The 24,263-nt window shown below is 35.7% G+C and overlaps 1 protein-coding gene across 19 annotated transcripts in view; it reads right to left on the bottom strand.

Moving 5' to 3' along the window:
- MYCBP2 (MYC binding protein 2) overlaps window positions 1-24,263 on the bottom strand; it is a 276,112-nt gene that overhangs the window by 209,191 nt on the left and 42,658 nt on the right. For 18 of the 19 annotated variants that reach the window (XM_089899231.1, XM_089899222.1, XM_089899228.1 and 15 more), the window contains exons 3-8: window positions 23,605-23,820; window positions 16,256-16,409; window positions 10,081-10,277; window positions 3,901-4,143; window positions 3,597-3,668; window positions 2,092-2,188 (exon numbers count right to left, since the gene is read on the bottom strand). In XM_089899231.1, the coding sequence (XP_089755357.1) occupies window positions 2,092-2,188; window positions 3,597-3,668; window positions 3,901-4,143; window positions 10,081-10,277; window positions 16,256-16,409; window positions 23,605-23,820 (979 nt within the window). Of the gene's footprint in view, window positions 1-2,091; window positions 2,189-3,596; window positions 3,669-3,900; window positions 4,144-10,080; window positions 10,278-16,255; window positions 16,410-23,604; window positions 23,821-24,263 lie in introns of those variants that run through there. The other variant, XM_089899235.1, reaches the window with a different exon arrangement.

The raw sequence follows: 24,263 nt of genomic DNA, 5'->3' as shown, positions 1-24,263 counted from the left end.
GAAGGCAAGTCTTCCTGCTGCGTGACTTCAAAAAGATTTTTCTCTTTATCCTTTCTGTATCCTTCATGTAACGTTATAAGACAGCATCTTCGGGAAAATATCAAGATACACAACATGGGACTATCTCCCCCAGTCTGGTTCCTTCTTCACCATGAATACGGTACATATTTGTGAAACACAGAAAGCCACATTTGTATTGTTAAAAGGTGCATTTCATATGTTAAATGAAGTAGAGGGATTTAAACTGAAACATTAACAAGTCATTTTTTACCATGATGGAATAAATAAAAGGGCTGTAAGTAGACCATTTTCAAATGGTCTTTCTCAGTCACAATCTCTGTTGAATGATCAGGGTTTTTCAGAAGTAAACCCTTTACATTAGTATTCATCTGTTGCGCAGGGAGTCACGGAAGGATTAACAATTTTTCTTCCAAGACATCCTAAAATGACCTGCACAAAGACAGAGCGATAGGGATGCCCATTTGCAGTGAAATTTATTATACATTGCAAAAAATTAGATGGGACCTCCATTTCAAATATTAATCAATGGAATATATTTTATAACATTAAAATGATGTTACAGAAGACTAGTTAATGGCCTGGAAATATATTCAGAATATTAAGTGAAAGGGGTAGCTTAAAAAAGCAGTATGTAGCATACAATCACTTTTGTACTATTAAGTGAAAGGGGTAGCTTAAAAAAGCAGTATGTAGCATACAATCACTTTTGTACAAGTATGTACATAATATACACAGGAAAAAGACAGGAAGGATATTCACTGATATGTTGGTAGTGTTTATAGATGGGAAGTGGGGTTACAATTAATTTTTATTTTGTTTTGCTTATATAATAGTTGTACAATAAATATGATTACTTTTAATATATGGGGGTACATGTTATTATTTCAAAATATTTTTATTATTATTATTGTTATTATCATAACCATCAGCATCATCGTTAGGACCAGAGACATGGCCTGGGGCTTGTGATGATTAAAAAACAAACAAATAAACAAACAAATAAAACCCTGTAGACATATCTGAAAACAGACAGTTATTTACAAAATGGCTTTAATAAGTTATCTGTTTTCCAAAGTAGCTTTATTTATGAAACACACATGAAATGTGACATTTACCTTAACATGGCATCAGGTACACTAACTTAGATATATGTAGACAAAGTAATATTCAAGTAAATGTTTGATGAAGTTATAAAAATATCTTAAAAATTAACAAGCAGCCAGGGAGCAATTATCCTTTTCAATGTGTTCTTCAGAAGTTCTCAGTCATTTTCAGATGGCCACGTGCCTTGAAGTAATATTGCTGCTTACCATGAAATTGTTGGTAGATACATTAAACATTCAAGATTTTAGTATAAACAAGCTCCTTTAGAATGTATTAAAGATATAAGCAAATTCAAATACCTTACAATGGAGAATATACTATGCATTTGCCCGGTGTTCCATAAAATTTAAGATTCACTGCCTAAGAACTTAGACAGCACAGTGATCTGAAGGATAAATACATATGTACAACCTCAAAATTAAAGCAAAATGAATTCTGTCCAAAATGGCTTACCAGAGTATTATTAAAAAGTATAAATGATAGAATTTTTAAAATTCCTGACCCACCCTAAAATCTGTCTCTGAAAACACTTTAAAATAAAGAGGAAAACCCAAAGTACACTGTTGGTAAAGTCAAAATAAACAGAAGGTTCTTTACATCAAGGTTATTTGAGAGCCAGAGTCGTGGATTTATTAAGAGCAACAAAGCAACATCTCCCCACTAATTGAGGAGTTGAAGCAGTCAGAGTGGGGTAAGGGTGGGGGGGGGGCGGTCAGGCTACAGAATTTGGGCAAGAATTTGAAAACAAGTATTAAAACACTTCATACTATATTTATGGTATCTGTTTTTCTCAGATGCATTAATTTTATATAGACTATAAAATGCTTTGCATGTTAAGATTTCTTTAACCCATTTGTAAGCAAGCACTATTCCTTGCTAACCATTCTTTATATATCTCAGTGGCCTAACATGCACATCTCTTAAAATCACCTGTGAAGAAAACAGATGACTAGTTGAGTAACATACCTGGTAGCATTACAGTACCATCCTGTTCCAGTGTTTCAGGGCTTATTCTTATGGCTGTCATGCTGTGGTTATTCATATCTCTATACAATAAATAACCCTGATAACAACAAAAAATTTTGCTATGTTATATGTTAAAATATTTTTTCATTAACCACTTAGTAGAAAAAGTAGCCATAGAGGTCTGTATTACAGTTTTTTGAGGTACAATAATACATCAATATTGATGTCTAAAATACACTAAAGATTTAAAACAGAAGAACCTGAGTATATTGATACTTTAATAAGAGGAGGTATTATACACCACTGAGTATCAATTTAACCTATTAATTCTCAGATACACCACACAAGACAGTAAAAACATTTTGGTTATTTTGGTCAAAATTATCATATCACTTGCCAAGTAAATAATAGAAATGACTGCTGTTTCCTTCACAAATATTTAGGTTAATATTTAAAAATCAGTAGTGGTTTTAGATAGAATGATATGTCATTGCACATATTTCTGTAAATGTATTTCCCATGTTATTATTTGTTAGATAAAATACAGCAGTGGCAAATAAAAATTTGATATTTTAAACCAGGTTATGTTTTAAAAGACAATTACTGAGTAATTAATTTGATATTTAAAATTTAATTTCAAAATCTCCCCAAAAGTTGAGTAAGATTATTTTTCATGCAACAATAATTTTTTTAATTTTCAGAATGCTTTCAAATATCTTTTTTCATCTGATGCTGACAACAAACTTTGAGCTAGGCAAGACAGGAGTGCAGGGACATCTTTATTCTATATTCTGCCACAAGGAAACTTGGGCTTCACTTCTCAGAAAAGGATAGTATAGAAATAAACACTTCTGGCCCTCTGACCATCATTCATTTGCTTCATCATTCGTTTGCTTCATGCATCCAACTGCTGACACCCATTTGGCCGTGTCAGTCAGGTGATGAGATCACAGCATTAAGAGCAATATGGGCCTAGCTCTTTTCTCTCATTGGTGATACTCTGCATGGTCCTCCATGCAGGCAGCTATCTACTGGGCAGGCCACACACTGTTCCCCGGAGTGTACTGATCTAGACTTAGAATGAAGGAATTTGTGGTAAAAAGCTCTAATTTGGCTTTGGGTCACAGTTACATTCCTAATTCAGATTTGTAAATGATAAAGGTGGTCTCTGATTCTTAACTAGGGGCTCTCTTAAACAGGAACTCCAACAGAAGACATACTTGTTCCCATTTTACAGCTAAATCACACAGGATCAAATAAATTAGCTGAGTTGTCCACAGACACACAGCTAGTAAGAAGCAGGGCCAGACCTAAAAGTAAATCTCTCATGAATTCTAAGTCAATGTTCTTTATACTACACCATACCACTGTTACAGTCATATTATTAAAAAATATGCTCTATCTGTTTAAATAGAAGTGATATTATTTATTGATTAAACAAATATGGACCACATATTTTAAAAGATAAGAAAGAAAAGTTTGGTTTATTGTGGATATTCTCCTACCTGAGCATACCCTAACCAAGACTTTTTTTCTTTTCTGTTTCTGATGCGAGATGTAGAATTATATATATGGCCCTGTGAAACAACAAAAGTTAGTTCTATCAACAATTTTGTAATTAATAATCAGTGAAAAATAACATAAATGGATGAATGACATTTAATATGTATGTTCCATTTTGATTTTCAAAGAAATAATATTACATCAAAATCAGATGGTGCTCTAAAAATAAAGCAAGAAGCAAACAGAACACAATTCAGTATTAGACATGACTTCCACTATGATTAAGAGCTGTAAGGAATCACCTACCCTAACTGTTCCACTGTATCCAGAGCCTATTTTGTATAATCCGTCTTTGCATAACAGATAAAGAAAAAATCCATCATTCTGAAGTAGACATTGATCATCTTCATCAACAGATATTTCTTTTAATGGCCACTTGTGCATTAAAGCTGCTTTCTTAATGCCATTGCTAAACCAGTCCTGAATTTGAATTTTTCCCACCAACACTGCCTGTACACTTCTCTGTAGTGAATTTAGTATCATTGGCACCTAGTCAAGAGAAGAAAAACACAAAAAGACATTTTTAAATGTCTCAAACACAAAACAGACAAGATACTTTATTAATATATCATTTATAAGAAAAAAATTATTCAGAATGATCATGTTTAGCTTGTCAGCAAAAAGTACCAACTAGAAAATCTATAAGAAACAATTCTCAAGCAAGACAAAATAAAAATGTAAATCCAAAGAATATTAATTTGTATTTGTGACCAAAAACACTGAAATATGCATCTTTCTGCAAAACACCAGGCAACCGGTACTACGTATGATTTTAAGTTTCATAAAATAAAACATACTAGATTAGTAAAAAGTATGAATACTGATATACATTTTTTGTATTAGAGTGCACTCAAGCCAAAATGATATCTTTGGTATGATATGTATATCCATTAATATACTTCATGGTAATGAAGTGCAAAATTAAGCATAAGAGAAATACGGCTGCTTCTACAGATGAAACAAAATTTCCAGTATTTCTCTTCTACTTTGCTTCTTTATTACGCCTAATACCCATTAACATCAACAATTTTCCATGATACAAAAATTTAACTGTATGAATTGTGTATTCATTCAGCATTCATTTAACCAATATTTATCAAGTATCTATTGTTTGTTGTAAATGAGTCCTCAAAAGTTACCAGCATGGGACCAATACTCGGCCACCAGAGAAAACTCCCTGGCTCCTCATTTTTTGCCTCTCTTTCACTGCCCAAGGATGGCTGCCACACATCTGACTACAGGGCAAGACCCTGGGGCACTGTACTAGCCCCAGTTCTCCAGCTGCACTGTCCAATATGGCAGCCACTAGCCACATGTGACTACTGAGCTCCTGAAATGGGGTTGGTGTGACTTAAGATGTGCTGGAAATATAAAATACACACTGGATTTTGAAAACTTAGTATTAAAAACAAGAGTATAAATTTTCTTAATAATTTTATATTGATTACATGTTGAAATTATTTTCTGGATATACTGAGAAAAATCCATTATTAAAATTAACTTCATCTGTTTCTATCTTTTTAATGTGGCTAATAGAAACACTTAAATTACATACGTGGGTTACATTATATTACTATTGGACAGTACTGTTCTAGAGGGTAGAGATTTCAGAGGGATAACTAACCCACTGTTCACAGGTATGTTCTCTTCCCCTTCGAGTTTTAAGGCCTCTGACCCAATCAAAATATGGAACTCTTACTTTTATAAAACTTTTATTTATGTATATGGTTGGATACTACAAATTCTCTCCCTAGAAGAAACTACGTTAAACTTAAAACTATTTTATCTAGAATCAATATCCTTATATAATATGTCAAAGCTTCACTTTCAGTTTTTTTGTTTTTGTTTCAGATACTTTCTATTGGGTCTATTATGAAAGATGATGCTCCTCCTCTCTTCCCAAATCCTCAGAATTGAGCTGTACAATAATTTCTGGTTAAACCAGTAGTCAGAGGTCATTTCACTATGTCTGTGTGATCATGGTTCAGAACTGAGCCAACTGCATTACATACTACATTTCCCTTATATAATTTTTCTTTTTCTTCATCGAGTCAACAATTGCCCTATTTTTGCGTTTGCTAAGTTTTTTCTATACCTACCCCTAAGTGCTCCTCATACTCCTCTCAATAGAGTCAAACACATCATTTCTACTTTTTCCCCTTGGCAACATCCCTCAAGAGGCCCTGCTCCAGTCTAGACTACGGACAAGGGCAGGCACAGAGGTTAAAAATGTTCCATGCCTTGCATGTTCAAAAGCATCTTTATCTTCCCTCAAACATGACTGACAATTGAGCTAGATATAGTGACATCATTTTCGCTCAGAACTTTGAAGGCACTGTTTGTTATTTTCTATGCCAATGTTGCTTTTGAGCAGTCCAATGGCATTCTGCCTAATCTTTGGTATATAACCTGTCCTTGCAGTCTGGAACATTATTTTCCCTTTATGGTCTGTTATGATTTTGCAACGTTATACCTGGTGTGAGTCTTTTGCCGTTCATTGTGTTGGGCACTGAGGGTGTGTTCTGTCAATCTGAAAATAAGTATCTTTGGTGGATGGGAACTTTCCTTATAAAGCTTAGGTAATTTCCTCCTCTCTGCTTGAATACCTATTAGATATTGGATTTTCTGGAAGGATGCTCTAATTTTACTTTATGTCACCTATTTTCTTTCTCTCTCTTTTTTCTATTGTCTGGGGACCTCTTTAATCTGAACTTCTAACCCTTCTACTGATTTTCATGCTGCTATCTTATTTTTTTTAACTTGTAAAAACTCTTCTGAGTTTTTTTAAAAATACTGCTGTTTAATGTAAATAATCATTTTCTCATCCCTCTTCAAAATACTAATTACAGTTTTCTTAGAGCTTTTCTGTTCCCTATACTCTTTTCATCAAAGTTTCTTTTATTATTATTATTACTATTTTTACTGATTTGGGGGATTCTGTCTTTCATGTTAGTCTAGTGATACTTGGCTGTGCACCTATTTTTAAAGAGTAAGTGACTAAAAATCTGATAGGAAGCTGCTATGAATGGACAGGGTGTGAAAGGTAGTGAGCTCACCTCAAAATGATCATACTAAGTTTAGCAGTTTCATTGGAGGATCTCCCAGACACCCCCCTGCCCCCGCCAAATGTCCACATCTATACGTCTTTTCTCACTTTTTCTCCAAAGAAGGATCTGCCAGTCTTTTTCCTAGAAACTATAAGCCTCACCCCCAGTGTACTGGGAACTAACTCAGTGAGGATTAAGAAATTTCATCATCGGGCCTTCCCTGGTGGCGCAGTGGTTGAGAGTCCGCCTGCCGATGCAGGGACACGGGTTCATGCCCCAGTCCGGGAAGATCCCACATGCCGCGGAGCGGCTAGGCCCATGAGCCATGGCCACTGAGCCTGCGCGTCCGGAGCCTGTGCTCCACAATGGGAGAGGCCACAACAGTGAGAGGCCCAGGCCCGCGTACCACAAAAAAAAAAAAAAAAAAAAAGAAAAGAAAAGAAATTTCATCATCGATATGGAGACTTTCACTTAATCTCCATCTTCAGCCTGGCTCCTCAATTCCACTCTCAACTGTGCCTGGTTTCCTCTGGCCTCTCTGGCTCAATTTCTTTAGACAGCAAACCTAACTCTTAGGGGTATGAGAGAAGGACAGCTGACTGGCTGGGAAGCGTAGAGGAAGGGCTCTGGGGTTCTCGAGCTTTCATTACACGGACTTCCAATCAATTTTTAGCTCTTCCCCTCACCACCACTTTCCAGGTATTTATTATTTCCAATTCTAAATCCTATCTATAGTTTTATGTGAAAATCAACTTACTTTCTATGGGCACTAGCCTCTTGAGAAGCTTAAGTTTAAGCTCTCCCCAATATTTATCTTCTAAAAATGTGTCCCATTCTTAAAAGTTTATACTTTAAAAAAATCCTTTATTATAATCTTAGTGTAAACTGCAGGGATGGAGGGGAGAGCAGAAACTAAAGTGTCTTCAACATGGCTCTGTTTCTCTCATGCTTTCTAACAGGGTATTAAAGTTTTAAGAAAACCCAGTGCTACAATCAGAAGTCTCAGATATACCCCTTTTCCTATCCTATTGATTTTCTCTCACCGACACTGTGGCAGGACCTAGAGAATTTATTCTGATAAACCAGACTTCCTTAAACTGAGGATTCCAAGTCATTCACCAATTCTGGAAAATCTTAGCCATTATTTCAAATACTGCCTCTCCACAAATCTACCACTGCCTTGTGGAACGCAGGTTGTACTGATACTTTAGACTTTCTCATTCTCTATCCATGTTTCTTATTTTTCATATTTTGTCTCTCTGTGCCGCATTCTGAATAATTTTTTCCTCTTTATCTTTCAGTTCACTGCTCCTATCTTCAACTGTATTATCCACTGGTTAACTCATCCTTTAAGTTTCTAATTGTAAGTATTTGGTTTTTCATTTCCAGGAGTTCTATTTGGTTCATTTTCTGACCTGATTACTTTTTATATCCTTATTCCTTAATAATACTTTTGATACTTAATAATAATACTTTAACTATATTGAATATGTATACACATATATTTTATACTCTATATCAAATAATTTCAATATATATAGACTTGGTAAGATTGATTCCGCTATATTTCTTTCTACTAACTCTCAATGATGGTGCCTTTTTTCTATGTCCTTTTTGTTTGTGAGTTCAGATACAGCAGAGTTGTGTTTGTGGGAGGCCTCTGAAGTAGGGGGTTCATCCCTCCAGAACAGATTTTAGTCTCCTTCAATAAGGCACCTTAAAGTACTACTACCAGCCCTACCTCACTTTAAACTCTCAGCTTAAGCTTGTTGGAACAAGATAAGTAATATGCATTTGGATCCCAAAATAATTTGAGATGTTACAGTTATACATTTTCAGACTTTTCTCCCCCCAGTCATAGCCTGGCCAAGAGAGTTTTGTGAAATGAAGTAGGTAGGTGGAATGGGGCCAAATCATGAAGAACACTATGTGCCATGTTAAGATAACAGGTTTTAATATGGCGTTTGGCCTGCAGTTGGGTATGTAGCGACGGGGCAGGTCTACAGAGAACCTCGGCTGTTGGTTCAGGGGATCAAGGGTTTTGTGCAGCATAGTGCTTGAGCATAATATTGCAGTCAGACAGATACGCGTTCAAGCCCTGTCTCTGCCATCTGGCATCTCGCTACGCTATAACTACACTAAACTTCTTCCAGCCTTCAGTATTCTACTCTTACTCTTATTTTCATGCTTTAGCACATGGATACCAAGAACATTCTCTCTCTACACCACCAATACCAACACCTCCTCCCTCTGCACTGGCTAGTCTCAACTCACTGTTTAGATCTCATGTCATAGCCTCTGGAATAAATCTACATAAAAATAAATCACTGGATTCTAATAGGTACATGTGTTTATGGTCACTATACTTTTAAAATTTGGCATTGATATTTGAATGTTTGTGTTTATTCTATTAAAATTTTGTAAGTATTTTTATATTTTAAGCATATATTTAAACTAAAATTTTGCTGAACCCTCAAAGCACAGCTGCAGAATAATTCGGAAATCACTGAATTAGAGGGACTTCAAAATAAGTAAGGACCATAAAAACGGAAAAGAGGACTTCAGGCAGGACAAAAAGAGGGAAAAGAATAAGAATAGAAACCTAGAGTAAGGAGACTGCTCGTAATTGACAAGGAAAGTTCAAAATCACTGAGTAAGTCACAGAAAATAGCCCATTTACTCCTTTTGCTATCTTTGGCCCACTAATACCGGGACTGAGGCATCCCTTCCGTGTGTTCTGGAGGTCATCCAAGGGGCCAGAGAAAAGCACATAACAGAGACTTAAAACTGTAACTTCTTACTCAATTTCCAGAACAGTCCAAAAGAATTAAATCAAGTTTGCCTATAAGTAGGGTTATATTTCCCACTACTAACAAGGATGAGGAGCTTATCCCACAACTGCATATTAAAAGTTCAAAATGCTATACATGAAGCTGAAGTAGTTCAGAAACAAATCAATTCATGAAAAACTATAATCAACCAATCAAAAATACAGTAAAAATGATATATCCTTTTCTTTCAATACAGAAAAGATATTTAGAAACTATGAAGGAATTCCATACTCGAAAATTCAGGGCAAGATGGGAGGTGGGGGAAGGCAGAGAGCAAGGCAATGCAATGAAAACGGAGGCTGTAATGCTGACACAAAGACCAGGTTAAAGATTTAAGCTTTTGCCAAATTTCACTTTATTACCTTTAATGTCACAGAGTTAAACACATGTAGCTTAACTCAAATAGCTTAGATTATTTATATATCAACCTTGAACACATCAAACCACTATACTGAGTGAGAAAAAGCAGACACTGCTTTGACAGAAACTGAGGTGAAATTGCAACTTGGCATCCTATCAATTTCTAAGCAGCTAGAGATATGAAATACCTGAATAGTTTGGCAAGCATGGCTGCCATTGTTGGTGAGGATAGCAGAGATGGCCTGAAGTGTCCTTCCTGTTTCTCCCCAAGAAGCCACCAGACTAAAGAGACAAGCACAGGAAAGTGCTGTCAGAGACTGTCCTGTGCTGTCATTCATTCCAGTACTTCGAACAGTGATTTCCAAAAGGAGCTGGAAGAGAGACTCTGTGGATAAAATAGAACTCAATTATATTCATTTAACACACAGAACATTATATGGTATCTGTTTGTCTGTTTATACCTTGCCTCATTATAAAAAAATATTTAAGGCAGTTACAACACTTACTTTGCATTAGTTCCTTTCCGGTTACCCTTTCCCCCCAAAAGTTAGAATATTTATATAAAAATGACCTTGGAGAATATTTAGTGAACTCCTTACTTTTGTAAATGAAAAAATGGAATCTATCCAAAATCATTTATAATCATTACATTTGTAATCATACATGTGTCCAACTGTCTGATGCTAAATTCCATAATAACAGCAACAATGTTTATATTGATCACCCCTATATTATACACTCTTAGCACAGAATATAGAAGGCACTTTACATTTAAGTGAATAATTGAGAACATATATTCTAATCTTAAACTGAACAGAAAGATAGATATAAGGGAAGGATTTTTTTAAAAACACTGGACAATTTGTAAATCAAATCCATCTGCAAAGAGAAGTCTGATGGGGCTTCCCTGGTGGCGCAGTGGTTGAGAGTCCGCCTGCCAATGCAGGGGACACGGGTTCGTGCCCCAGTCTGGGAAGATCCCACATGCCGCGGGGCGGCTGGGCCCGTGACCCATGGCCACTGAGTCTGCGCGTCTGGAGCCTGTGCTCCGCAACGGGAGATGCCACAATAGTGAGAGGCCCGCATACCGCAAAAAAAAAAAAAAAAAAAAAAAAATAAGTCTGATGTATAATAATCGTCAAACTATCCCAACAATAAAAGAGATATAACTATACATATATTTCTATGAGTAACATGAAAAAAAGCAATGTGGAAAAAGTGTAACTAATGTGCCTATGATATTAAATCAAAGGAAAAAAGAGACAGATTTCAATACAAATTTCGATTTAAAGAATCAAATTATTACTTACACCTTTGTGCCAATTAAACAAAATAAAAAGTATGAAGTGCTGATAAACGCCTGAACAGAAAAGTAAGTCAAAGCAGTGAAGAGATCAGAAAGGTAAGCATTGAGAAGCAGGAAACATCTCGAAAAAACAACCTAACCTTGCACCTCAAGCAATTAGAGAAAGAAGAACAAAAAAACCCCAAAGCTAGCAGAAGGAAAGAAATCATAAAAATCAGATCAGAAATAAATGAAAAAGAAATGAAGGAAACGATAGCAAAGATCAATAAAACTAAAAGCTGGTTCTTTGAGAAGATAAACAAAATAGATAAACCACTAGCCAGACTCATCAAGAAAAAAAGGGAGAAGACTCAAATCAATAGAATTAGAAATGAAAAAGGAGAAGTAACAACTGACACTGCAGAAATAAAAAAAATCATGAGAGGTTACTACAAGCAACTCTATGCCAATAAAATGGACAATCTGGAAGAAATGGACAAATTCTTAGAAATGCACAACCTGCCAAGACTGAATCAGGAAGAAATAGAAAATATGAACAGACCAATCACAAGCACTGAAATTGAAACTGTGATTAAAAATCTTCCAACAAACAAGAGCCCAGGACCAGATGGCTTCACAGGCGAATTCTATCAAACATTTAGAGAAGAGCTAACACCTATCCTTCTCAAACTCTTCCAAAATATAGCAGAGGGAGGAACACTCCCAAATTCCTTCTACGAGGCCACCATCACCTTGATACCAAAACCAGACAAGGATGTCACAAAGTAAGAAAACTACAGGCCAATATCACTGATGAACATAGATGCAAAAATCCTCAACAAAATACTAGCAAACAGAATCCAACAGCACATTAAAAGGATCATACACCATGATCAAGTGGGGTTTATTCCAGGAATGCAAGGATCCTTCAGTATACGCAAATCTATCAATGTGATAAACCATATTAACAAATTGAACGAGAAAAACCATATGATCATCTCAATAGATGCAGAGAAAGCTTTCGACAAAATTCAACACCCATTTATGATAAAAACCCTGCAGAAAGGAGGCATAGAGGGAACTTTCCTCAACATAATAAAGGCCATATATGACAAGCCCACAGCAAACATCATCCTCAATGGTGAAAAACTGAAAGCATTTCCACTAAGATCAGGAACAAGACAAGGTTGCCCACTCTCACCACTCTTATTCAACATAGGTTTGGAAGTTTTAGCCACAGCAATCAGAGAAGAAAAGGAAATAAAAGGAATCCAAATCGGAAAAGAAGAAGTAAAGCTGTCACTGTTTGCAGATGACATGATACTATACATAGAGAATCCTAAACATGCTACCAGAAAACTACTAGAGCTAATCAATGAATTTGGTAAAGTAGCAGGATACAAAATTAATGCACAGAAATCTCTGGCATTCCGATATACTAATGATGACAAATCTGAAAATGAAATCAAGAAAACACTCCCATTTACCACTGCAACAAAAAGAATAAAATATCTAGGAATAAACCTACCTAAGGAGATGAAAGACCTGTATGCAGAAAATTATAAGACATTGATGAAAGAAATTAAAGATGATACAAATAGATGGAGAGATATACCATGTTCCTGGATGGGAAGAATCAACATTGTGAAAATGACTCTACTACCCAAAGCAATCTACAGATTCAATGCAATCCCTATCAAACTACCACTGGCATTTTTCACAGAACTAGAACAAAAAATTTCGCAATTTGTATGGAAACACAAAAGACCCCGAATAGCCAAAGCAATCTTGAGAACGAAAAAAGGAGCTGGAGGAATCAGGCTCCCTGACTTCAGACTATACTACAAAGCTACAGTAATGTAGACAGTATGGTACTGGCACAAAAACAGAAATATAGATCAATGGAACAGGATAGAAAGCCCAGAGATAAACCCACGCACATATGGACACCTTCTCTTTGATAAAGGTGGCAGGAATGTACAGTGGAGAAAGGACAGCCTCTTCAATAAATGGTGCTGGGAAAACTGGACAGATACATGTAAAAGTATGAGATTAGATCACTCCCTAACACCATACACAAAAATAAGCTCAAAATGGATTAAAGACCTAAATGTAAGGCCAGAAACTATCAAACTCTTAGAGGAAAACATAGGCAGAACACTCTATGACATAAATCACAGCAAGATCCTTTCTGATCCACCTCCTAGAGTAATGGAAATAAAAACAAAAATAAACAAATGGGACCTAATGAAACTTCAAAGCTTTTGCACAGCAAAGGAAACCATAAACAAGACCAAAAGACAACCCTCAGAATGGGAGAAAATATTTGCAAATGAAGCAACTGACAAAGGATTAATCTCCAAAATTTACAAGCAGCTCATGCAGCTCAATAACAAAAAAACAAACAACCCAATCCAAAAATGGGCAGAAGACCTAAATAGACATTTCTCCAAAGAAGATATACAGAATGCCAACAAACACATGAAAGAATGCTCAACATCATTAATCATTAGAGAAATGCAAATCAAAACTACAATGAGATATCATCTCACACCAGTCAGAATGGCCATCATCAAAAAATCTAGAAACAATAAATGCTGTAGAGGGTGTGGAGAAAAGGGAACACTCTTGCACTGCTGGTGGGAATGTGAATTGGTTCAGCCGCTATGGAGAACAGTATGGAGGTTCCTTAAAAAACTACAAATAGAATTACCATATGACCCAGCAATCCCACTACTGGGCATATACCCTGAGAAAACCAAAATTCAAAAAGAGTCATGTACCAAAATGTTCATTGCAGCTCTATTTACAATCGCCCGGAGATGGAAACAACCTAAGTGCCCATCATCGGATGAATGGATAAAGAAGATGTGGCACATATATACAATGGAATATTACTCAGCCTTAAAAAGAAACGAAATTGAGCTATTTGTAATGAGATGGATAGACCTAGAGTCTGTCATACAGAGTGAAGTAAGTCAGAAAGAAAAAGACAAATACCGTATGCTAACACATATATATGGAATTTAAGAAAAAAAAATGTCATGAAGAACCTAGGGGTAAGACAGGAATAAAGACGCAGACCTACTGGAGAACAGACTTGAGGATATGGGGAGGGGGAAGGGTGAGCTTTGACAGGGCGAGAGAGAGTCATGGACATATACACACTAACAAACGTAGTAAGGTAGATAGCTAGTGGGAAGCAGCCGCATGGCCCAGGGATATTAGCTCGGGTGCTTTGTGACAGCCTGGAGGGGTGGGATAGGGAGAGTGGGAGGGAGGGAGACGCAAGAGGGAAGACATATGGGAACATATGTATATGTATAACTGATTCACTTTGTTATAAAGCAGAAACTAACACACCATTGTAAAGCAATTATACCCCAATAAAGATGTTAAAAAAAAAATTAAAAAAAAAAAAAGGTAAGCATTGAAAGGACAGAAGAGAGACCAATGACAGTATAGAAGCATTTGAAACTGTTAGTAAGAAAATAAAAACAAATTAATCAGGAGACCTAAGTTTTGACAGAAAGAAGACGATTAAGCTAAAGCACATATTATAATTTTAAAACCCAGTATTAAGAAGAAGATCTATTTTGAAAAGAATAAAGGAGAGGGAGTATTTATGTATAAACTGAATATAAGAGAAAGGATACAACAAATGATAGAAGACAACAAAATGGCAGAAGATCTAGGAGGAAAGCAAGGATTAGCATGTTGTTCAAAGTAAGATATAGGATATACTGTTTTAGCGGATATTTTAAATACTTCAATTATTTGCTAATTTACAAACCAGAGCTAAGGTTAACTAGCAAAATATTCTTAAATAAAATTAATTAAATCTTCAATAAAATGCCATGAAGTCAAGTAGTACATCATAATAGTAATCGATCACTGGTGCTACAATGACAATAAACAAGGTGCCTGCTTTGTAACATATGCAGCTTTATTTGGTAGTAGTATTTCATAACATGGTGAATTGGGGGGCTGTTGTTGTTTTTAAAAATCCTCAGCTTATTTTCATGGCCAGTACTCCCCCCACCAACTAAAACAAAGCAGTAACAAAACAAATGGAACACAAAAACTAATCACAATTCATGACCAAAAAAATAACAATCTGACATGTAAATTAAAACCATGTAATTAGGTTCTCACATGTGGGTCTAACATAATCCAAATAGCCAAGTAGAGAAAAAGGACGAAACTCTAATCCAGACCAGCAGTGTGGTCCCCAGACCAGCAGCATGAGCATCAGCATTACCCAGAAACTTACTCCAAATGCAAATTCTCAGGTCCCATCCCAAATCTACTGAATCAGATACTCCACACTTAGGGCCCACATATATGACTCAAACAAGCTAATGCTTGAGATTTAGAAAACTCTAGACTCTTTGAAGGCCCACAGTTAGCATCAGAGAAAAGCAATTAGCCTTCAAAATTTAGCTTCCATCTGTATTTCTCTTCCTTAAGAGTTCCCGTCCTGCTTACAGGATTATGTGTTGAGCCTAGGTCACGGGCATGAAAGGCAGGCATTCATAAAATTCAAATGCACTTTACAAAAAGCAAACATTTTTACTTAATGGAAGTTGCTACTAATTCAAAAGCTTTATCTTTAACAAAAATAAAATTTTATTTATCATGAACGCAAAAGAAATGTCCTCTCTGTTTAGAAACTAATTGTGTTGTTTTGGGTTGGTAGTATTTGTTCCCTCTTTTCCTACTTTTTTAACTCTCCAAAGTAACATGTAAAGTTAGACAAAGTCAATGTTAGCTATTTTGGCCAAAGGTTTATTAAGAATGATTTAAGTTCATAGTGACTATAAGGCTTGAGGATTATTTCTGGGTTCCAAGAATTTATATTTTGCTTTTCCCCATCATAATAATCAGGAAATGACTGTGCATGAACTATAACTCTTAAATCATAACTCCAGGGGAACACAGCAAAGTAACTTAAAATTTATACCCCTGCTGTTTCAGCACCATAAACAAACAGAGATTGAATTACAGGCTGCTGTATGTGCTCCATAAGAGAAGCTCTTTACATTTAAAGGCTTCATTCAATGTGCCTAAGCTCTTACCTAGGACCTCGGGTGGCTCTGACTGGAGGCCTTCTGGCTGCTGACCCTGAAGCACGTTAAGCAGGGCTTGGAGACTCCTGAGGCACAGGGATGGATGAGAAAATCGCGTCTCCTTGATCAATTCAAAAACTTCACAGAGTCCAACCTCAATGATCTATTTAAGATGAAAATAAAAATTATACTTTATAGCATGTGAGCTAATAACACTTCTCAGGCAGTAAAATTGGTACAGCTTACTTCCACAGCAAATGAGTAATGGTACAATATTTTAAAGGCAAAAAAGTCATCACATAAAAAAGAGTAAAACCCAGTGTGTTTAATTTCAAGATTTAGAAAATCATCTGGTAACACAGGAGGTTAAAAAATAGTGGCACTCCCAACACAGCCATAAATAAATAAATAAAAGGAAACTGTCAAACTGTTAAAAAAAAAATATATATATATATATATGTAGTGGCACTACTTAAAAAGTAGTTTCAGGATAATGAAGCCATAATAAAACATCATGAAAATGGTTTAACAGTGAACTAGGTACTAGACTGCATTCACTCAGAAAAAAATAAACTATTAATTTACAAAGTTCATTTGGCTGTTCTCAAGTCAAAATTGGCACTCTTCTGTTACGCTGATTGTTACTTATGACCAGAAAAGAAGGCAAGACAGTACATATGGTGAAAAGATTAAAAAAGGAACTTTTCATCTTAGCCTTTCCTATATGGTACAATCACCATATTATTATTTGTAGATGGTGTCCCTTATTCTTGTAGGATTACTTTAATTATCTTATTCCTCATCAGGACCAAGAAAAATATAACTCAGTATCTAGCAAAAGATAGATAAATCTATAACTAAAGACTGAGACAGCAAATGTGATGAACTGGTATAAGGAAATACTTTCAGAGGGCTGACAGAACAATAGACAATGCAATTCCATTTCTCAGTCAATGTCAACATTTTGAAAAGGAAATGTGTAAGATCTTCTCAAGAAGTGTTAAATTATTTGGAGAAGAAGTAAGTAACAGAAAAAGTTAAAACTAGATTAATTAGTAGAAATGCATCAAAGCATTATTAATTCTATTAAGCAAAACAGAAGATATTCTCTCTGCTGAGATCTGTACATTAATTCATATATTACATAAACATTTTAAGTACTTATTTTGTACAACTTGCTACAGGAGATACGAGATATATTATACTAGACCTTGTTCTCTACGAGTTTGTAATCTAACAGAGTAAATGAATCTTCTATATAATGCTTATCCAGTCCAGACCTCTTTTATAGCACTTATTATGTTATAGTGTGACTATTTTTGTTTCCATTTTGCCAACTAAACTGGGATCTCCTTGTGGACACAGAGTATATCTTAACTAATATCTCCCATGACTATCCCACTGCCTGCACATGATAGGCAGACAACAAATATTTATTTACTCTCTCAGCTGTGCGCTAAAAACCACTGCAACTTGTCCGACAAGGGTTAAATCAACTGCAGGCAAGTCAGTTGCAGTTCTGATTACTATCTGCAAGGTTTCTGAAGAATACAGATATGACTGAGAAGTCAAAATAACTAATAGGACTGTCTTCAGAGAAGTTATCTAAAATCCTAGAATACTTGATTATAGCTAAGATTACAGAAGTGCTTGTATAGAGTTTCAATTAATTAAATGGAAATGAAAACTTGCCATTTCATATAGTTTATTTTCCTGAAACAGACTAGAAAATAAAAACATGCTGTCCAAGATTTCTATCTGTTTATGTCCATACAGGAAACAAATCTGAAGTCAAAGATCTCCTGAGTACAATACAAAAGTAGGGCTCTATTCTCAGGCCAGTAGGAGACTACTCTATCCATCAGTCTTGAAGATTGCTTACTCTACCACTACCAATCATGACTTTTCACAATTCAAAGAATTCTTCACGGATGACATTTTTGGCTAGGGTTTCTTTTTGTAGGTAGATTCCTATAGCAACAGAGAAAGTATTGAACCTTTGCAAAAACAGTAAGGCTACTTACTGAACATATTCCCGAGCTGTCTCTCTAATAAGTTTAAGGTATGATAACAAATGTATGAGAACAGGTAACTCAGGTGGGCTGCCCAGGAGCAGAGCACTAGATGGCTTTCGTGAAAAACACTCATAAAACGTTAGTCAAAACGATCAAGACAAGGAATTACCCGTCTGTCTAGGTTAACCACTGTGATTCTCGCTTATCATCTGTATCTTAGTTCGGTGTGGATTTTGTTTTTAATAAGGGGGAAAACTAATTCATTTCCAGAACTGTGATATGTATTCAATACACAACAAAATAAAAATCAACCTCAAGTTTTCCAATCATATTTAGCTTTGAATCATTGAGCAAAGGAGCACAACACGTGGTGAATTAAGACTTTTTTCTGAGGTTTGGCTGAGAGTATTTTACTATATGTACAAACTTTGAAATTGCACTTTACACTTTGAAGCCTGTCTTATAGTCACTGAGAACACACTATATGTCCTCCCTCAATATTAGGAAGGAAGAGTATAAGGACAAAAAAATATGTAGTACTGCAAATACAATATGATTTCATTTGTGCAGAAATAAACATATTTTTAATGTGCATATACAAAAATGTTTACAGTGGGTATTTTTGGTTAATAGGATTTTAGAAATAACTTCTAATGTAAAATTTTCTTTTCCTTTTTATAAAAATGTTCTCCATTTTTTCAAATTATCTACATTGATTATGCACTGCCTTTATAAATAGCAAAATAAATGATTAATAAGTCTGACTGCTAAATAGAATAGTTCATTATAATAAGATAACACACTAAGCACTCAATACGTGCCACGATAAACTATAACTAACCACCAAACACACAGTCTTCCACTTCTCTTCATAAAATAGTCTTTTGTAAATTTACTGAATGTTATCTTTACTGTTACTTTCAAACAATTAAATCCTGAAAGCTCTCTGTTATACTTGAAGGAACACAAAACCCAAATAATTAACTGGTACAGCTAGTCCAATGTCACTGTTGAGAAAAGTGAGGCAAAAACATATTTGGCCAAAAAAAAAGTCTTCTGAGGTTTTATTTTTCTCTCCTCAAATCACGTATTTCCAAAGGTGGCATTATTATTTCACTAACAAACAATAACATAAGCGTTTAGATCCATCATATTTAGATTTAATATTAATAAACTCTTTGCCATTAGAAATTATATCTTCTATTAAAAACTCCTAGAATCAGTTCTAAGACTTACAGAAAACATTTGAACAAGCTCAAAAGGAAACCAAAAGTAGATTTACATATTACTACAGAGTGAAGTATACTGTCTTTAAAATTTTCTTCTCTAAAGTAAATATTTGGTAGCAACATCATTTACAAATAATAAAAAATAAAAATCTAGAGAGGAGTGAGAGAAGGGAGGAAGAAGAGGCAACAGCAACAGACGCAGTAGAGGAGGAAGGCATGGGGGCAGGAAGAGGAGAAGAATTCTGCTCCTCAGAAGATCCAGGTGTGAAATGTCTAACCTCCTAGCCTCTAACGCACAAATTTATCTACGACTTCTACCACCTTCTTCCCTTCTCTTCACACCCAGAGGAAAAAGTGCTCTTACAACTTTTCAAAGCTAATTTAGTTTTTAAACAATGTTCTTGATCCCACCTACTGTTCCATCTCTAACAGAATTTTGTGTCAACTTCTGTCACCACACTAAGTCCCAAAACTGTATGCCTAGCTGGGACCTTTCTTTTGAACTTCAATCTTACATAGTGAGCAAAGGACATCTCACAGCCCCTTCACACTCAGTACGGCCAGAACTAAACTTAATCATCGTTCCAACAAAGCACTGTTTCTCCTCCAGTTCTTTCTCTTTAAGTAAATGGCATCACCACCTAGAAACTTCAGAAATATTTTTACATTCTACCTTCTCTTTCAGCCTTCATAACCAACTAATTAACAATTCCTGACAATTCTACTTCCTTAATATTTCTTTTATGCCAAACACTGCTACTACCCTAGTTGCATCCCCCATGAACACTTCAGACGACTGCAATAACTGGCTCACTGGTCCCTCTGCTCTAGTCTCCCCAGCCTCTAGTGGATCTGCCTTTCCAGCACCCGAGTAACTTTAATAAAATACAAGTCTGATCATAGTCTTTTGCTAAAAATCTTTCATGTTTCCAAGTTACCAGACAAAATCTGAAAATGGCTGCATGACATTTAAGGCCCATGATCCCGTTCTCTACTCTTGCCCTATTCAGCCAGTCCACTCTAGCCAAAGCTGACCACTTGTGCTTTTGTAACAATGCCATTCTCCCTGCCTGTGGGTGCATCTTCAGTCAGTGCTACATCCTTACTCCACCGGGCTCCACTATACCTTGCACACCCCTATCAATCCTTAGGGCACTGGACATGCCTGCTAGACATAACTTTCTTTACAGTGGGGATTGTTTCTCATCATTTTGTTCTCAGGGCCTAATAGAATGCCTGCTACAAACTGAATTTACTGAATTAAGAAGTATATAAATGAATCTGTGTACATCTACATCTTTTAACAAAATATGAGGCATGACTAGCCTCAAATAAGTTTGGATGGGAAATATGAATCCTAATATTCATATTAGGATTTTAATACTACTATTAAAAAATTATGCAGCTATGAAATTTGGAGTGCTTTAGAAGATCTGGAAATCAGATCATGAAAGACAGTTTGAGCTGGGTAAAAACTGTTTTTGGTAAGAAAGGTATACTTTTAAGCGGGTGGGGGTACGAAAGTACTATTTTAAATGATTACTGACCTGCAAAAAACAAAAAGCAAAAAAATCTGACAAGCAAGGTCTACATCAGAGTCAAAAACAATTTAACTAACTTTTAAAAGTCAAGAAGGGAAAACACAGAATTGTATCAAAATGATACCTTGACAACAAATAAAAACTGTCTTCATTATGTGAAATAAAAAAGAAGCAGGAGACAAAGAAACATCCGCAAGAAAAAGGAAAGTGACAGCCACACATTCAGGAGGAGCAAGAGAGAAACAACAAAGAAAAGGGAGGAACTGACATGAAAGAGCATCTGGAGCAGAGGCACAGAAATGGTCAAAAGGAAAAGAAAAAGTCCACATTTCTCACCTGCTCTCACACTCCCATCACCTCAAACCCTAAAGGCTTCATCTCTTCTTCTGTGCCCTGCAAACTGCTGCCTAAGACCTGAAAGTTTCACTCCCTGCCCTGCCCCCACCCATGGCATTCTGACTACCTCTGCATAAAGGCATCCCATTGCTCCTTCTTCTCTGATCTCACTGATTGTCTAGAGGTTTCATTTCCTTGGATATGAAGTATTTCTTAATAAACTGATGAGTTCCCTGAAAACTAATGAAATTCATTTGGACCTACACATTTTCCTGTTTGCACCTGATACTTACAACTACAGCTATCATTTATTGAGCACACGTGCATTTATTAACTCTTTGAATCCTCACTACTACCTATGAGATAGGCATTATCCCCATTTCACAAATGACAAAACTGAGGCAGAGAGCGGTCAAACAACTTTTGCAGCATCACACAGCTAGTATTTTTAATGGCAAGTTTGAACTCAGGCAGTTTGACTCTACTTCCCATATTCATCACTATACCCTGTTTCCTGACAGGTCAGTACTTGATGGAAAACTCAATATTAATTACTTGAGCTATTTGCTTTTCTTCTACTTTTCTTGTAAAGATCCCTTTTTGACTCTGCATCTTTTAACTCTGTTAATCATGCTGAAAATTCACTGTCTTAAGAATGCCTGATATTTTATTTCTTTAATACTCATTCATCCTGATGTTTTAAAACAGCCTAAGAATCAGTTGTTCTTGATTGTGCAGTACCTTTTAAATTGACTATAGTTTATTATTCAAAATCTGCATACCTGTGTGAAAGGTTTCTCTGGGTCTTTATTGTCCTTCCTAATGTTGAACCTAAGCTGAGTGATTACTATAGTACAGTAGGACTCACCCACACACAGAATGGAATTCTTATAACAAAAGTATACTTGATTCCTTCATATCCCCATATCCTAACTTAACAATGTATTTTTCCTCAACCTCCCCTAATTAAGCATAAGAAATCAGAAATTAGAGACCATGCTCTTTACCTGGAGAAACTTATATGGAAAAGATGAGCCTGTTTGTTTTAAGTTGAAGAAAGAAGCTAGTAGAGAAGGTACAGTTAAGGACACTGGAGAGAAAACGAGTAAGGGGAAAAGGGTCCCAAGAGGAGATAAGGACATTTGAAGGTGGCTGATTAAGAGGCTGAGGAACTTCACAAAACCTCTACTACTCTATTAAACAGGAAGCAAGTCAACTGCTGAGAATAAGGTGAGAAGAACCTGACAGTAATGATAAAGGACAGTGGTGAACTTATGAAGAGCCACCATGAAATGTACAAAATAAACAGATCAGGAACACAGCCTCTATCTGGCTTCTATTTCCAAGTAGTAAAGTAAGTATTTACATGATATCTTACGTATGCATATAAAGAAGTTTTCAAGGCACAATTTTAAGGTATCCATTTAGTAAAAAGACAATATACACGAATCATTTATGATAAAGGAAATCATTTCAAAATGTTTGTATTTAGAAAAAAACAAATGCATAAATCATTTATAATAAAGGTAACATTTTAAAATATGTTTATATTTTTACCCATTCTTTTGTTAGAAATACTAACTACACATACTATATAGAAAAATATATACATATATACATATATAAAGTAACATTATAGTCTTAAAATATACCAATGCTTAAATAGAACAGAGTACCTTAAGAACAGTTTGTTCTACTTCAATACATGTTTCCATAACACCAATTAGATTATATGCCTCTGGTAAATATGGGAGTGATATCAGAACAATGCACAATTGGTTCATATGTAATTTTTTTCCTAGGCAAAGGGAGCCAGGATAGCAAGAGTACAATTAACCTTATGCAGAAAAGGCAAAAGCTCTCAGCTCAGCTGCTGCACAACCAGGAGCACAGAGTTCCACTTCCATCTGCAATGGCTCAGTGCCCACAAGGCACCATTTCCCCTGTACTGCTTTTGTACATTTTTAACAGCCCCTGTAACAGACTCCAAGCCACTGAACTCCCTTCCTATGCTTTCCAAGTACTCCCCACTGAGGTACCAATTGTTGACTTTGTTAGCACTCCAATTATAAAGTTGCATAAAGTTTTCCTGATCTAGCTCAAACCTATTTTTACCCATAGGCTCTGTTATTTTTAGTGTGCAATTTTATTAAAAGCAAGGCATTTTAGCAATGCAAACATATGTATTAAAGCCCAAACACGTAGGTTATGCATCAAAGTGGATCTTAGTGACTTACCTTTGGAAGCTTGATAGGGGGCTCTTTGGATTCCTCCTCTTCATCACTATCTGATTCTCCACTCTGCACAGAGTTCTTAGATGCAGCTGCCAACGATGTTTCCTTTTTCTGCCATTCCAGAACGCAATGGCGTACATTGCAATAAATATTAAATGCCGAAGGATTGCTATGTAGTTTGATATCTGGTATGATTACTGTATTCTCCAAGTTTTCAGACTGAAATACAGGATATAATATTTCAATTTTATATTCCTTTCCATCATCATCAATTCTCATTTTTTTAAAAAAATTAAATATTAGACAGGCTAGATGATTTGTAGAAGTCACATAGGTGATACAGCAATAACCAACCTGATAAGGGCTGGAAAGACACCAGCAAAAAACTCATCAGGACTACCCTTTTACCCCACAATAGGAAAAGAGCCAACAAAGCTCAACTGCTGGATTCAAAGGATATTCATTTATTGCTTTTCTAAGGGACACCAGATGTACTGCAGAGTCTCAAAGGCCTACTACAAATGTTGAATTACATTTTGATTTCTTTCAAAAGTAGATATAGGGCCTTAAACAGAAATTAGGACTAAAAAAAAAAACTAATCCCTTAACTTTAGTCAATTCTAATTTCATTCTCATTCAAATAATGGTAATGCTAAGAAAAC

Source organism: Delphinapterus leucas, chromosome 18, assembly GCF_059928025.1.
Source record: "Delphinapterus leucas isolate spDelLeu-1000000601 "Yukka" chromosome 18, BTC_Dleu_Yukka2, whole genome shotgun sequence".
NCBI classification, from domain to species: Eukaryota; Metazoa; Chordata; class Mammalia; order Artiodactyla; family Monodontidae; genus Delphinapterus; species Delphinapterus leucas.
Note: the sequence above shows the minus strand (reverse complement) of the source record. Positions and strands in the feature narration are given on the sequence as shown.